General features: G+C 42.9%; 1 protein-coding gene across 3 annotated transcripts in view; it reads right to left on the minus strand.

Annotated features, from left to right (window-relative positions):
* Window positions 1-264: 264 nt before the first annotated feature.
* Window positions 265-16,458, minus strand: part of LOC111978779 (protein shisa-6-like) — a 144,692-nt gene continuing 128,498 nt past the window's right edge. The window contains exons 6-8 of one of the 3 annotated variants that reach the window (XM_070448225.1): window positions 15,141-15,293; window positions 4,731-4,834; window positions 265-2,763 (exon numbers count right to left, since the gene is read on the minus strand). In XM_070448225.1, the coding sequence (XP_070304326.1) occupies window positions 1,987-2,763; window positions 4,731-4,834; window positions 15,141-15,293 (1,034 nt within the window). In that variant the 3' untranslated portion in view covers window positions 265-1,986. Of the gene's footprint in view, window positions 2,767-4,730; window positions 4,835-15,140; window positions 15,294-16,458 lie in introns of all 3 variants that reach the window. The other 2 variants (XM_070448224.1, XM_070448226.1) reach the window with 2 other exon arrangements.

Raw genomic sequence — 16,458 nt, forward strand, 5'->3', positions numbered from 1 at the left:
GGAGTTCCATGCATTTCAAGAAGGTCTGAAATAGGTCTGAAATAGCATTAAAGTCAGAGATATTAATTCGGATGCCAGTAGTAAAGTAATCCGGTTGCCTGCGTCTGTGGCATATTTCTTATCGCGGTAAGGCTGTCAAGTAAAGCTGTCTGTCACGGTGACARACTGTATGATAGGGATAGGTGTGACCCCTGCTGAGAAAAACAAGATCACAGTTGTCGTGAGAAAAAACTTTATCCTACCTATAATTTACGTTCCCTTTAATATATAAAATATCACTTGATTGAACATATACTGGCAAGGAAGCCTTCTAGCTTTTCTTATAGTGTCCAAAAACCRCACCTTCAGCTCTCACTCACAGCCCTTTCAAACCCCTGCAGGTATGGATTGGTCGTATGTCAGCTGTCCCATTTAACTATATAATAACATATGTCATTTTTCATACACATCAACAACCAGACCAAAAATATAGTTGTTCCAGAAGAGTGTTGCCTGTTTAAAAAAATATGGATGGTTTATTTGACCCTACTGCAACAACAATTATAATCACTCACCATGTTGTTCAAATTCTCATATAAGTCAATGGAACACAGTCTACATCCAAATATGAACAGTGGTATATTTTTTTTAATGAACAACACATTCATTCACATTCATTCTCATTCATTCATATTCATTCTCATTCATTCATATTCATTCACATTCATTCAGATTCATTCACATTCATTCTCATTCATTCATATTCATTCACATTCATTCAGATTCATTCACATTCATTCTCATTCATTCATATTCATTCACATTCATTCACATTCATTCACATTCATTCTCATTCATTTACATTCATTCTCATTCATTCACATTCATTCACATTCATTCACATTCATTCACATTCTACAAACATAGTTATAGTACTCATTTATCCTGTCAAATGCTTGGTTAAGTGGGTTTTCTAGTCTGAACTTATCACGAAACGGTGGTGGTTTATAACCAGTTCAGAATCTACTGAAAACATTAGACAGCCTAATACAAAAGCCAACTGGTACAGACTCGTCCATAATACTGCCTCTAGAAMTATAGCTTATTTACAATCATCTACGAGCTAGCCATCAGCGACCAAACTTTTGAAACAACTGAACAGAAACACAGAATCTCATTAATTGATTGTGCTTTTTAAAACCACTTTTTAAAACCACTTTTTAAAACCACTTCTTCATTTTTAGAGATGGAACACTTGTCTAACATCGGTTTTGATTTATAGCTATGAGTAAGACTGGGGTTACAAACGGTAGTTATTTATATTTATATATTTATAAAGTTAGTACAGGGTCATCCTGGTTCCATCACCTGTGGTTGTGTTGTGTCTCTCAACAACAGAAGTTGTGGAGACATTGATCGGATTAGTCCTGGCGTTTTACCAATGCAGTAGAAGTTTCTAGAATAAGAGATGTGTTGGCTGCCTGAGCCTCTCTATTCTCAAATAGCCTATGTCCCCTCATATGAATCACACCCAAATTGTGGTGGACAAGGGGAGCTGGTGCTTAGGGCGTAACAGGAATAACAGTAGAGTAGTTTGCCAATTTCACAGCACACTACCACAGCTGACTCAGTCTTTGTGGGGTTTGTGTCTACTGAAGAACTCTAGTCTCTTACAGTACAGTACCGCTCTTGGATCTGYTGAAGACTGAAAATGCAAAAAAATGTGAGTGTACCTTTTGTTTGACTTAAAATCATAAAATTATCGTCCTGTTATACTCGTCAGTCTTTTCCCATCCCTTCCCCCCCCACACACATACTCGCCCAACACCAAGTGTCATTGGTTTGATTCCCACTGGGGCCACCCATACATAAAAAGGTATGCACACATGACTGTAAGTCACTTTGGATAAAACTGTCTGTTAAATGGCGTATATATAAACTAGCGATGAGATGTTAGCATTCTCTGCTGACTCACTCCCAAGCTAGCCGTTAGCATGCTAGCTAGTGTTAAACAGTCACTTCAGTCTTGCTGCCTGTGCGGTAGTGCTGCTGGGGGATGTAGTGGAGCTGCTCCACAGTGTGGGTCCTTCTGGAGGCAAACTGCTGTCTCTTATTAGTCGTGTGGTTCATGGCTAATGTGTTGGAGTGCACCGCTGCTCCTGCTCCACCTGCCGCCCCMGCGTTGCTCGYGGCACTGGGATGGGAGTGCATTTTTGTCATCTTGTAGTGGTCCATGAGCGGTGTCGTGGGCATGAACACGTCCGGGTGCGAGATGGCGTGCGACATRGACTTYTCGTTGTTGCCCCGGGAACCGCCGGACGCGCGTTTCAGCGACATCATCATTTTGTCCGGCGAGATCAGAGGATCCTGGGAGTACAGGCGGTCTTGGGAGTAGAGGCGGTCTTGGGAGTACAGGCGGTCTTGGGAGAAATGGCGGTCTTTCGGGTACATGTGGTCTTGAGATTGTAACAGCCTGTCCTTGGAGTACATGCGGTCCTTGGAGTACAGCCGGTCCTGGGACATCAGGCGTTCCTGGGACCTCAGCCTCTCGGCAGACAGTAGCTGCTCATCAGACAGGATACGTCCTCCTTGCCGAGTCATCCCTATCCCATGGTAGTCTGGCTGGGGGTCTCTGTTTGGGGACAGGACCCGGTCCTGGGACATGGCCCTCTGGACACGAGGAGGCCTCTGTCTTCTGGGGGCTTGCTGAGCCTGGGGCTGCTGGGGTGGGGCCTGGGACACCTGGGGCTGGGGGGGCTGGCTCTGGAGCTGCTGCTGCTGCTGCTGCTGCTGGAGAAAAGGGTGAAGATAGTCAACTGTTGATGTATTCAATGTCTTCGGACTTTTGCAACTGCATTAAGTAAACAGCACCACTGCATAAATAAACTGCAGCTTCATATGAATACGTACACTATTAGCTGTTTTTGTATATTTATCAGTAACTTATTGTATTAATCAACAGTATGATACCGTATAAWCTYAATACAGTAGATTACCATATAATGTACAGTAAAATACTATACATTTGTTTTAAAGCACATTGTAAGACCATTCTGTAATTTCAACAGTAAAACACTGTAGCCTGCACAGTAAAATACTTTAAATCTGTTTTACAGTATTAATTATGGTGCATTGGGAAAATGGGAAAATTGGGAGCGGAGAAAGAGTCTCTGTCTCATGAACATATTTTAATGCCTGCCTTGTAAGATGCTATATTTGTTGCAGCCGTAGTGAGAATGCTGTATCCCCACAGAATACAGTAATGTACTGTAGTAATTCTACAACCCTTGTCGTGAAACTTTACAGGAACTTAGTAGCCAATTGCTGCAGTAATTTACTGTAATTCAGAATACAGTACCATCATGCATTTTGGAGTGCCAAAAACCTTTTGAACACTAGTGGGTGCTTGGTATTATTGTTTCTCACTCATTAACATAATTTTGAAGGGCATGTCTTGTAAGAGGCTATATTTGTTGCAACCGTTAGTTAGTGTGCTGTACCAACTGAAGTGATAAGTGGTAGTGGTTCCTAATAATGACGTTTATATGGGGGACAGAGCAGAGTGGCAGCAAGTAAAAAAACCTTTAATGGTTGAATGTTTAGTCATGTCCTTTTGCTCTGAAGTCGATTTAGAAGTCTTTGTTAAAGTGCAAGTGATATAAAACCCAAAATATTAGTTGGTGTAGTGTAATATATAATTAAACATTCACTATTAGCAATTACTGATTTAATTTTCAATCCAATTCAACGACWAAGTACTGTATTGCTGGTTTGCTATATATTTACTTCAGCGTACTGTAAATCATGGTGCATTTTGAGAAATATTGTGGGTGGAGAAAGAATCGTTGGCTCATTAACTAATTTTAAGGTTTGCCTTAATTAAGTGGCTATATTTATTGTACCCGTTAGTGAGAATGCTGTACCAATTGAACTGTTATGTGGTGGTAGTTCCCTAGCAATGACATGTACAGTATATAGGGAACAGATCAGAGTGGTAGTGGGTCTTAAACCTTTTAATGCTTGAATATTTACCCACGTCCATTTGATCTGTTCTGCCCTGTAATCATGGCCAGTTTGGACGGCTTTGTTTAGGCCTCTAAAAGTGCAAGTGATGTAAAACACCTAGTATTCATTAATATGCTGTAATATGCAAATTCTTACCGCCAACCTGCTTGCTCTAATCCTTTGTAATTACAGTAAAATACTGTATAAATCATTTTTTTGTGGTTTAATATTCACTTTTACTGTGTTTCATTGCTCTGGCATCAAGTTAATGTGAATATCTCAGTATTGTATTGGAACTATACAGAGATGGTCAGAGATTTATCATAAGAGATCTAGTTGTAATTACAATTATTTTGAAGACCAAATGTATCCCTAACTACAGTAACATCGTCAGTAACGACTACAGATACATTTTATTTACTATGACTGTGATATGTTTTTTCTTTATCAACCTTGGTGGAATGCACTGACTGTAAGTTGCTAAGGACAAGGGCACCCGCTAAATGTCCAAAATGTAAAAATGAAAACTTGCAAAGAACACTGGGTAATATGCCGCTGCATGGGTAATTCCAGTAATATACTGGAAATTAGATTATTGTAACATTTTTGGGACTGTAACATGGATTAACATAAAATGTATTACCATAGCTGTACTGTAAAATACATTACAGTAACTTACTGGCCAGTTGCTGCCAGTAAGTTACTGTACAATTTACAGGAAATGTTTTACAATGTAGATGCAGTACCTGTTCCTGGTTCATTTTAATGACGTGTAAGGGCAGGGTGCTTCTGGCTGCCAGGTCAGGGAGGTGACGCTTGCGGGTGTAATAGTCGTCGACGTCTTTATCCGCTGTGGAGAGACAGCAAGACGAAAGACATGAATAAATAGGTGGATTAGGAGAGAAAGAGGAAGGGAGAAGGTAAAGAGAGACTAGGAGGGAAAAGAGAGAAAAATGAAAAACTAAGGAGAAGAATAGAGGGTCTGAAGGTTGCTCAGAGAATAGAGGGTCTGAAGGTGGCTCAAGAATAGAGGGTCTGAAGTGCTCAGAGAATAGAGGGTCTGAAGGTGCTCAGAGAATAGAGGGTCTGAAGGTTGCTCAGAGAACAGAGGGTCTAAGGTTGCTCAGAGAACAGAGGGTCTGAAGGTTAGCTCAGAGAATAGAGGGTCTGAAGGTTGCTCAGAGAATAGAGGGTCTGAAGGTGGCTCAGAGAATAGAGGGTCTGAAGGTTGCTCAGAGAATAGAGGGTCTGAAGGTGGCTCAGAGAAAGAGGGTCTAAGGTGCTCAAGAACAGAGGGCTGAAGGTTGCTCAGAGAATAGAGGGCTGAAGGTGCTCAGAGAACAGAGGACTGAAGGTGCTCAGAGAATAGAGGGTCTGAAGGTTGCTCAGAGAATAGAGGATCTGAAGTGGCTCAGAGAATAGAGGGCTGAAGGTTGCTCAGAGAATAGAGGAGTGAAGGGTCATGAGGCGAAGGGGCTCAGAGAATAGAGCTGAAGGTTGCTCAGAGAATAGAGGGTCTGAAGGTGCTTAGAGAATAGAGGGTCTGAAGGTTGCTCAGAGAATAGAGGGCTGAAGGTGCTCAGAGAACAGAGGACTGAAGGTGGCTCAGAGAATAGAGGGTCTGAAGGTTGCTCAGAGAAGAGACTGAAGGTGCTCAGAGAATAGAGGGATGAAGGTGCTCAGAGAATAGAGGGACTGAAGGTGCTCAGAGAAAAGGTGACTGAAGGTGGCTCAGAGAATAGAGGGACTGAAGAGTGCTCAGAGAAAAAGAGGGTCTGAAGGTTGCTCAGAGAATAGAGTCTGAAGTTGCTCAGAGAATAGAGGGCTGAAGGTTGCTTAGAGAATAGAGGGTCTGAAGGTTGCTCAGAGAATAGAGGGTCTGAAGTGTGCTCAGAGAAAGAGGGACTGAAGTGGCTCAGAGAATAAGAGGGTCTGAAGGTGGCTTAGAATAGAGGTCTGAAGGTTGCTCAGAGAACAGAGGGTCTGAAGGTGGCTCAGAGAATAGAGGGTCTGAAAGTGGCTCAGAGAATAGAGGGTCTGAAGGTTGCTCAGAGAATAGAGGTCTGAAGGTTGGCTCAGAGATAGGGGTCTGGAATGTGGCTCAGAGGAATAGAGGGTCTGAAGGCTCAGAAATAGAGGTCTGAAGGTGGCTCAGAGAATAGAGGGTCTGAAGGTGGCTCAGAGATAGGTCTAAGGTGCTCAGAGAAAAGGGGCTGAAGGTGCTCAGAGAATAGAGGTCTGAAGGCTCAGAGATAGAGGGTCTGAAGTTGCTCAAGAATAGAGGGTCTGGGTGAAGTGCTGTGAGAATAGAGGGTCTGAAGGTGTCTCAGAGAACAGAGATCGAAGGTGGCTCAGAGAAATAAGGGTCTGAAGGTTGCTCAGAGATAATGAGAGTCTGAAGGTTGGCTCAGAGAATAGAGGTCTGAAGTTCTCAGAGAATAGAGGGATGAAGGTTGCTCAGAGAATAGAGGGTCTGAAGGTGGCTCAGAGAAGAGTCTGAAGTGTGCCAGAGAATAGAGGCTGAAGGTGCTCGAGAATAGAGGTCTGAAGTGACTCAGAGAATAGAGGGTCTGGAAGTTGCTTCAGAGAATGAGAGGGACTGAAGTGGCTCAGAGAATAGAGGAGTGAAGGTCTCATGAGAAAGGTACTGAAGGTGGCTCAGAGAATAGAGGTCTGAAGGTGGCTCAGAGAAAGAGGGCTGAAGGTTGCTCAGAGAATAGAGGGCTGAAGGTTGCTCAGGAAAGAGAGGTCTGAAGGTGCTCAGAGAATAGAGGGTCTGAAGTGTGCTCAGAGAATAGAGGGTCTGAAGGTTGCTCAGAGAATAGAGGGTCTGAAGGTTGCTCAGAGAATAGAGGGTCTGAAGTTGCTCAGAGAATAGAGGTCTGAAGGTTGCTCAGAGAATAGAGGTCTGAAGGTGGCTCAGAGAATAGAGGGTCTGAAGGTGGCTCAGAGAATAGAGGGTCTGAAGGTGGCTCAGAGAATAGAGGGTCTGAAGGTTGCTCAGAGAATAGAGTCTGAAGGTTGCTCAGAGAATAGAGGGTCTGAAGGTTGCTCAGAGAATAGAGGTCTGAGAAGTGGCTCAGAAAAGAGGGTCTGAAGGTGCTCAGAGAACAGAGGTCTGAAGGTGGCTCAGAGAATAGAGGTCTGAAGGTTGCTCAGAGATAGAGGTCTGAAGGTTGCTCAGAGAATAGAGGGACTGAAGATTGTCAGAGAGTATTAAAAATGATGGTGTTACAACCTTTCTAGAATCCCGGCCCCATCTGTGATTCTACCAGTGTTTCTGGCTGAGGGCATGAACTTTCCAAAGGTTGTGTAAAAGTCTGTAAACAAAAAGTGTCATACAGCATGCACCAGACAGAAATGTCATACACAAAGACCATTGAAACGTCGAAGGATGACATTCATGTGAAAATCATTTTAAATGACAGCAAAAGTTCTTAAGATGAAAATGCTGCATGTTCATATATTATCAAACAMAACATGGATAGTGGTTGTGTACAAGAACAGGTCAGGAAACACACTACATGACCAAAGGTATGTGGACACCTATAACTGCCTCAACTCTTCTGGGAAGGCTTTTCACTAGATGTTGGAACATTGCTGCGCAGGCCAGTCAAGTTCTTCCACACTGACTGATCTCAACAAACCATTACTGTATGGACCTCGCTTTGTGCACGGGGGCATTGTGATGTTGAAACAGGAAAGGGCTTTCCCCAAACTGTTGCCACAAAGTTAGAAGCACAGAATCGTCTAGAATGTAATTGTAAGATAACGCGTTTCCACTGTTCAAGAAGTGGTACAACACGCTTTACAGCCGACGCTTGGCATTGCGCATGGTGATTTTAGGCTTGTGTGTGGCTGCTCGGCCATGGAAACCCATTTCATGAAGCTCCTGATGAACAGTTCTTGTGCTGACGTTGCTTCCAGAGGCAGTTTGGAACTCGGTAGTGAGTCTTGCAACCGAGGACAGACGATTTTTACGTGCTACGCACCTCAGCACAGTCCCGTTCTGTGAGCTTGTGTGGCCTACCACTTCGCGGCTGAGCCGTTGTTGCTCCAAGACCTTTCCACTTAACAATAACAGCACTTACAGTTCACCGGGGCAGCTCTAGCGGGGCAGAAATGTGACGAACTGACTTGTTGGAAAGGTGGCATCCTATGACTGTGCCACATTGAAAGTCACAGAGCTTTTCAGTAAGGCCATTCTACTGRCAATSTTTGTGTATGGAGATTGCATGGCTGTGTGCTTGATTTTATACACCTGTCAACAACTTTTGGGGCTGAAATAGCCGAATCAACTAATTTGAAGGGGTGTCCACATACTTCTGCATATATAGTGCATGTTCATGCCTCCAGATTGTCTTGGAAGGATGTGTGATATTACACCCTCACACCATGTATGTATTATACAGCAGACTCACTGGGAACCATGCATCAATCATTAGTCATGCGTAGAGATTCGACATAGTCACACATACACACACAAGCACGTGCGCTACACGCACAGACACACAAACACACACACACACACACACACTAAGTAAAGCTGCGGCATAAAAATTTCAAAAATAGACATTTTTTAAAGTTCACCCCCATAAAGACATAATGAGAGATGTCACTGGACAGTTGATGTCCTTGGACAGTTGACGTCTCTATTCTTTCTCACTTTGTCTTTTGAATGTTTTACTGCTAAAGTGAGACGGAGGTGAACGTTAATAGCAGTCATCCGTTATTAATAGATTTATGACAAAAGACGTCTCCACTTTACACAGAACCCAGAAAGAGAACACCAAGCCGTGTCAGTTACAATATGGTCACAACAACAAAGAATCTCAGGCTGATCACTAGCTACACACAAACGTCAATTATGACAGGGTGCTCAAAGGGATTTAGCTAAGGTACATTACCTGATGAATAATGAAAATACATGTGTATGGGTTTTAACTGGCATGAGAATAATCACAATGAATCGGTTAAATATAAATCTCATTAATGAATGAGTCAATAAAAGTAAGTCTTCATTCTGAAGCAGTTATTTTTTTGAAAAATTTAGAAAAAGGCATGGCCAATTCAGGCTGAAAAATCTTTTGAAAAAAGGAATGAATAAATTACTTTTGATACGTACTGTGTGTAAAAACACTGTGTGTTGCACTTTGAATGTATACATCAATTTACATTCGTAAGTAGAAGCTGAGATTTTCCTTTTTCATTATACCATTAAGCCTCGGACTTTATCCTACATGATCTTTCAGTAGAAAGACACTAGCTGACTAACAAAGAGAACTGCATGGTGCCTTTTGGATATTTGCTGCTGTAAATGATTTGCTTTGGAAGCAGATAAAGATAGCTAGACCGTCTGGCATCGGCTGAGGACAGTTTTAAATTTCAACATAGCGGCAGAGATTATTCTACGGCTTTCACTGGACTGGATTATGGGCCTCGACCATAGTCGCGAGAAGTAGGAGTCCTGATCACTCCCTGATCAATTGAAATCAACTAAAAAAGTATATTATATAAAACAGCTCCCCAGGATAACAACAACAACATTCACCATGCCAACACACATTGAGACATTTCCCAAGCACTGACATTTTCCAAGCACTGACATTTTCCAAGCAATGACATAGCATGTTCCAATCAATATGCAGACACATTTCTGTTAGATTCACACTGTAGAACATTGTTTGATTGATTACACCCTTCCACATATGTGATTCGTTTCAGGGAAACGAGGCCGATATGTCGCACGTCACTACTTCACAGGAGAGCCATTTGAACGTAAACATTTATCTTTATCAAAATTCGTTTTTTTGGCATAAATGCCTGCTGGAATATGTAAACTTTCATGTGCCTTCATAACAAACTCGTATTCCAACCATGAAAATGAATACAATTGTTTTGCTACTGTTCTCAACAACATTGCTGCCCTGAATTTAACAGGCGCTCAATTTAATAGCGCTATTTATATAACAGGCGCTATTGTCCTACTGACAGATCAGTTGGAAAAAGTGATGGGCTACTTTCTACACACGCCACGTCAGTGTGAACTGGAGTACCTTGACACAACGCTGGCCGAACAAGAGTAGCTACAAACAAAATGAAGTTAACCTGTTTGGGCTGCAGGGGCAGTATTGAGTAGCCAGATAAAAGGTGCCCATTTCAAACGGCCTCGTACTCAATTCTTGCTCGTACAATATGCATATTATTATTACTATTAGATAGAAAACACTCTCTAGTTTCTAAAACCGTTTGAATTATATCTGTGAGTAAAACGAACACATTTGGCACAAACTTCCTGACCAGGAAGTGGAAAGTCTGAAAACTATGCTCTGTTCTAGGTCCTGCCTATAAATGGGCATGATACGTATTAGTATACATGCATGTCATACACCTTCCCTAGATGTCAAGAGGCAGTGAGAGAAGAAATGGAGTGTTTATCTTGGTCTGAGGTGGAATAAATCCTCTTGGAATGACGTGTCACCCATTTCCTGTTTTCAGGAAGGCGCGAGAAGAACCGGGGATTGCCTTCTGAAAAGCTGTCGTTATAGCGACTACTATCTCCGGCTTTATTTTATTTGATACATGTGACAATTTCATCGTAAAGTATGGTTTTTCAATATAGTTTTATTAGATATTGAAATTTATTCGGGACGTTAGGCGTGTGCGTTGTGTGCCTTTGTTCAGGAAGGAGAGCTTCGCGCCACTTGGCTAGTGCGCTTGCTAATTCAAGAGGGAAAAAGGACGTTCTAAATCCAAACAACGATTGTTCTTGACAAAGGACCTCTTGTACAACATTCTGATGGAAGCTCATCAAAAGTAGGACCCGTTTTATGATGCTATTTCATATATCTGTCGAACTGTGTACTATTAGTTTTCGCCCAGGTTTTGGGCACTCGCTCGCCATAACGTAAGCCTTATGTCGTAATGAAGTATTTTAGAATTCTAACACGGCGATTGCATTAAGAACTAGTGTATCTATCATTTCCTATACAACATGTATTTTTTGTATGTTTATGAATAGTCATTTGTCAGAATATGTGTCAGAAAAAGTGTCAGAAAAATATCCGGACGTTGTGGAAAAATATGCTACTTTAGCACAATGTATAACCACTGATTCGCTCTAAATATGCACATTTTCGAACAAAACATAAGTGTATGTATAACCTGATGTTATAGGACTGTCATCTGATGAAGCTTATCAAGGTTAGTCAAAAATTATATATCTTTTGCTGGTTTGTTACGATCGCTAACCTTTGCTACTGGGGAATGGCTTTGTGTTCTAGCTATTGTGGTAAGCTAATATAACGCTATATTTGTTTTTCGCTGTAAAACACTTAAAAATCGGAAATATTGGCTGGAATCACAAGATGCCTGTCTTTCATTTGCTGTACACTATGTATTTTTCAGAAATGTGTTTATGATGAGTATTTAGGTATTTGACGTTGGTGTCTGTAATTATTATGGCTGCTTTCGGTGCAATTTCTGATTGTAGCTGCAAGTAAACTATGATTTATACCTGAAATATGCAAAATTTTCGAACAAAACATAGATTTATTGAATAACATGTTATAAGACTGTCATCTGATGAAGTTGTTTGTTGGTTAGTTTGGTTGGTTCTTGGTTAGTTAGGTTGGCTTTGTGGCATGCTACCTGTGCTGTGAAAAATGTCTGTCCTTTTTTGTATTTGGTGGTGAGCTAACATAAATATACGTGCTGTTTTCGCCTGTAAAACATTTTTAAAAATCGGACATGTTGGGCTGGATTCACAAGATGTGTACCTTTCATTTGCTGTATTGGACTTGTTAATGTGTGAAAGTTAAATATTCTAAAAACATATATTTTGAATTTCGCGCCCTGCACTTGAAGTGGCTGTTGTCATATTGTGGCCGGCCTCGGGCTTGCAGCCAGAAGAAGTTAAAGGTTCAGTCTGCCGTGAAGCGTTCAGCCATGTATACGGGTAAGATTAGCTACATTTTCAGATATAACTTTCTAATTTTGTCAGAAAGTTGTTTTTGTTGCAAGTTAAAGCATTGTATTTCGTGTACGTGTCTAGACAATAGTGACCCATCCTCTGTTGTGAAGGGTGGTTATAGCAGTTCCTTCACATGACCCATCAATTTAGACAAGTGTGTCGGGTAAGCATCATCTAATAATGTTAAATATGAATAAAATAATTTTATCTGGACACTTTCTGTTTTTGATATTACCTCTATGCAAGTAACCACATCACTGTACCGGTTACACCTTCTGTATCCTGAGCATGTGACAAATAAACTGATTTTATTTGATATAGTGTGTGTTTACCACATGGCCTCACATGTGAATTCTTAAAGAGATGGGTGGAACTAAGGCTTAAGAGGCTGTGAACCGTTTACACTGAATGGGTGTAGACAAAGAATAGCTCTCCAGTAGGTACCAAAACATTCAAGGGCCATTGTCTCAAAGTGAGGTTACAAGTTTATCAACTTTCAAAGCAGAATTACTTTCCCGTTGTTCCTCAACTGTAGTGTATGATGTACCATTTTGTAGCTCTGAGTCTCTACTTTTATCTAATGTAAAAAACACAATTTCAAATTTTGCTTCATAAGACCGATTCGAGGCGGTCGGTTACATATGTGGATCACAGTAGACAATAACAGAGCCACCTGAGACAGGACAGTATAATGATGGTGACCACTCTAGAGATGGCTGATGAGATCAGGATAATGATGGTGAACCCACTCTAGAGATGGTCTGATGGGATCAGTATAATGATGGTGACCCACTCTAGAGATGGCTGACAGGATCAGTATAATTATGGTGACCCACTCTAGAGATGGCTGATGAGATCAGTATAATGATGGTGACCCACTCTAGAGATGGCTGATGGATCAGTATAATGATGGTGACCCACTCTAGGAGATGGCTGATGGGATCAGGATAATGATGGTGACCCACTCTAGAGATGGCTGATGGGATCAGTATAATGATGGTGACCCACTCTAGAGATGGCTGACAGGATCAGTATAATGATGGTGACCCACTCTAGAGATGGCTGACAGGATCAGTATAATGATGGTGACCCACTCTAGAGATGCTGATGGGACCAGTATAATGATGGTGACCACTCTAGAGATGGCTGACAGGATCAGTATAATTATGGTGACCCACTCTAGAGATGGCTGACAGGATCAGTATAATGATGGTGACCCACTCTAGAGATGGCTGATGAGATCAGTATAATGATGGTGACCCACTCTAGAGATGGCTGACAGGATCAGTATAATGATGGTGACCCACTCTAGAGATGGTGACAGGATCAGTATAATGATGGTGACCCACTCTAGAGATGGCTGACAGGATCAGTATAATGATGGTGACCCACTCTAGAGATGGCTGATGGACCAGTATAATGATGGTGACCCACTCTAGAGATGGCTGACAGGATCAGTATAATTATGGTGACCCACTCTAGAGATGGCTGATGAGATCAGTATAATGATGGTGACCCACTCTAGAGATGGCTGATGGACCAGTATAATGATGGTGACCCACTCTAGAGATGGCTGGACAGGATCAGTATAATGATGGTGACCCACTCTAGAGATGGCTGATGGGATCAGATATAATTATGGTAACCCACTCTAGAGATGGCTGACAGGATCAGTATAATGATGGTGACCCACTCTAGAGATGGCTGATGGGATCTGTATAATGATGGTGACCCACTCTAGAGATGGCTGATGGATCAGTATAATGATGGTGACCCACTCTAGAGATGGCTGACAGGATCAGTATAATGATGGTGACCCACTCTAGAGATGGCTGACAGGATCAGTATAATGATGTGACCCACTCTAGAGATGGCTGATGGGATCAGTATAATGATGGTGACCCACTCTAGAGATGGCTGATGGATCAGGTATAATGATGGTGACCCACTCTAGAGATGGCTGACAGGATCAGTATAATGATGGTGACCCACTCTAGAGATGGGCTGACAGGATCAGTATAATGATGGTGACCCACCTTAGAGATGGCTGATGGGACAGTATAATGATGGTGACCCACTCTAGAGATGGCTGATGGGATCAGTATAATGATGGTGACCCACTCTAGAGAGGCTGATGGATCAGTATAATGATGGTGACCCACTCTAGAGATGGCTGATGGACCAGTACAATGATGGTGACCCACTCTAGAGATGGCTGATGGGATCGGTTGTAGACTCAATCTTTACTTTGTTAAACATTTAGTAAAACACCATAGTGAGCTCGTAGGTGTTTTGACTGAATAGGTCTTGTGTGTGTGTGTGTGTGTGTGTGTGTGTGTGTGTGTGTGTGTGTGTGTGTGTGTGTGTGTGTGTGTGTGTGTGTGTGTGTGTTAGTGTGTGTGTGTGTGTGTGTGTGTGTGTGCGCTGTATGTTGACTGAATAAAAATCCCCTACAGGAGTTTTAGTAGCACCGACTTTGAGTTGTAGCCTGCACCATAGATTCATATCCCTCCCTTTGTTCCCGTGCCAACAGTGAAATATAGGACAGCCATGATGTGATTACACAAGCCTTAAGGAATATTTGCATTACACTTCTGGAATATGATGACATGAGACCTCGTTGGGCTGCAGAAGCCAGCGTAGGACACTGAATCAATACAGAATGGCTGCTAGAGCACAGATCAGAGCGTAATGCAGTTAAATCCTCTAAAAGAAATGGTGGCTGATGCTATTGCTGCTTCTCTCTAGATAKATCTTTAAGGGGAGACGGTGAGCGTGTGGTGTATATGGTTTTCAAGAAGCAGTGACTTGTCGGACGTTACGGAGGAGAGTGGATGACATGTCATTTTTTATTTTCTGTGGCCTCTCATTCAGACACTGTTTATGCCTTCAAGAGTCAGTGCTTTCTGGAAAGATATTGAACGCTGGTGCACTACTCATGAATAGTATGACCCTTTCAGGAGAAAGTATCCTATCGCTGCATCTTTAGGGGCATATGGTATAATCCCTTTTGAACGTTTGCCAGTCGAGAAACGAGCCGAGTAACGAATGCAGAGTTTTAACATGACAGAACAGGCCGTAACTTATTCAGTATAATTGTTAACATGCAGGACATTAAAAAGAGCCAGTGGCAGCTCTGTCAGCATTACTGCTAATGGTGAACTGTGCTGTGGTCGGGACCTACTCAGTCTCTTGAGGGAGGAGTATCTGTTGAGGTCGGCCTTGACGGCGGCCTCGTAGGTGGGCGGTAGGTGGGACAGGCTCTGGAAGGAGCGCGAGGAGGACAGGTCGTATGGCTCCGTCTGTGAGGTCAGGATGCCACTCATCCTAGTGTTCTCTGGGGAGACACAGCAAAACAAACAAGAGGGAAAATGTTTTCCTAAAAAAATATACGGCGTCAGACCAAAGGCAACGATGGTAGAGCACGCCTGCTGAGGAAGGGTGGAGGGAGGTACGATAGGGAGGGGAGGTGGTCATCTGACAGGAAGTTGTTTAGGGAGTGTTTGGTAGAGTCTGGGAGGTGGGTTAAGAGACACTTTGGGAGCATTTGACACTGTCTGGTACAGTAGGTAAAGGGTGTGACAGGGGAGGTGACAACGGCCCCAAAACAACACCAGACCAAACAACAGATGTCTGCTTCACAGTGACCCTGACTGTGACAGTTTGTGTGCTGTCATTTGAGGAGTGGTGGGGGAGTGGTATGGGGAGAGGACTAGGACAGGGCAGCGACACGCTTGTCTGACTGATATAATGTGATGCCAGAGAGAGAGAGCGATGGGAAAACTGGGACTGTGGACCTTTCTCTTCATCTTTCTCCATCTTCACCATTTTTTTTTCTCAAACTCCCCTCTCTTCAGTTTCTCCCTCTTTCTCTCTCTCCCACTTCTCTCTCTCCTTCTCTCTCCTATCTCCTGCTCCCTCCCCCTCTCTGACCCCTCTATCTATCCCTCCCTCTCTTTTCTCTCCATCCCTCCCTGTCTCTCTCTCTCTCTCTCCCCCGTGGGCTGTGAGTCTGTCATGCAGAGCAGCAGAGAAGTGGGCAGCAGGGTGCGGCTCATATCCAGGCTCCAGTGGCCAGATAAAGTGAGGGAGGAGAGAGGGATGAGGYAAAAAAGAGGAGAGGGAGACAGAATGAGAAGATATAGAGGGAAGGAGAAAAGGGGATGGTGGGTAGGAGAGAGGGAAGGAGGGAAAGCAAAAAGAGAGAGAAATAGTCAAGAGGGTGGAATAAAGAGAGAGATGAAGAGAGAGAGAGCGAGAGGGAKATAAAAAGGCCAGATGGGAGGAGTTTTGGGAGGGCAACACTGTCCATACTCTCTCAACACAGGGAAAATAGACAATGTGACATGCTGTTAGCTACCTCCAGAATCAGAAACACACTGCTGAATCACCAGGCACATTACGACCACACCACACACTAGGTGGACTGGGGAAGGTACAACGGCTGAAGGGTGGGCGAGTGTGAGGAAGGGTGTGTTTGAATGGAAGGGTGTGTTTGAATG

The sequence above is a fragment of the Salvelinus sp. IW2-2015 genome, linkage group LG18 (assembly GCF_002910315.2).
Source record: "Salvelinus sp. IW2-2015 linkage group LG18, ASM291031v2, whole genome shotgun sequence".
NCBI classification, from domain to species: domain Eukaryota; kingdom Metazoa; phylum Chordata; class Actinopteri; order Salmoniformes; family Salmonidae; genus Salvelinus; species Salvelinus sp. IW2-2015.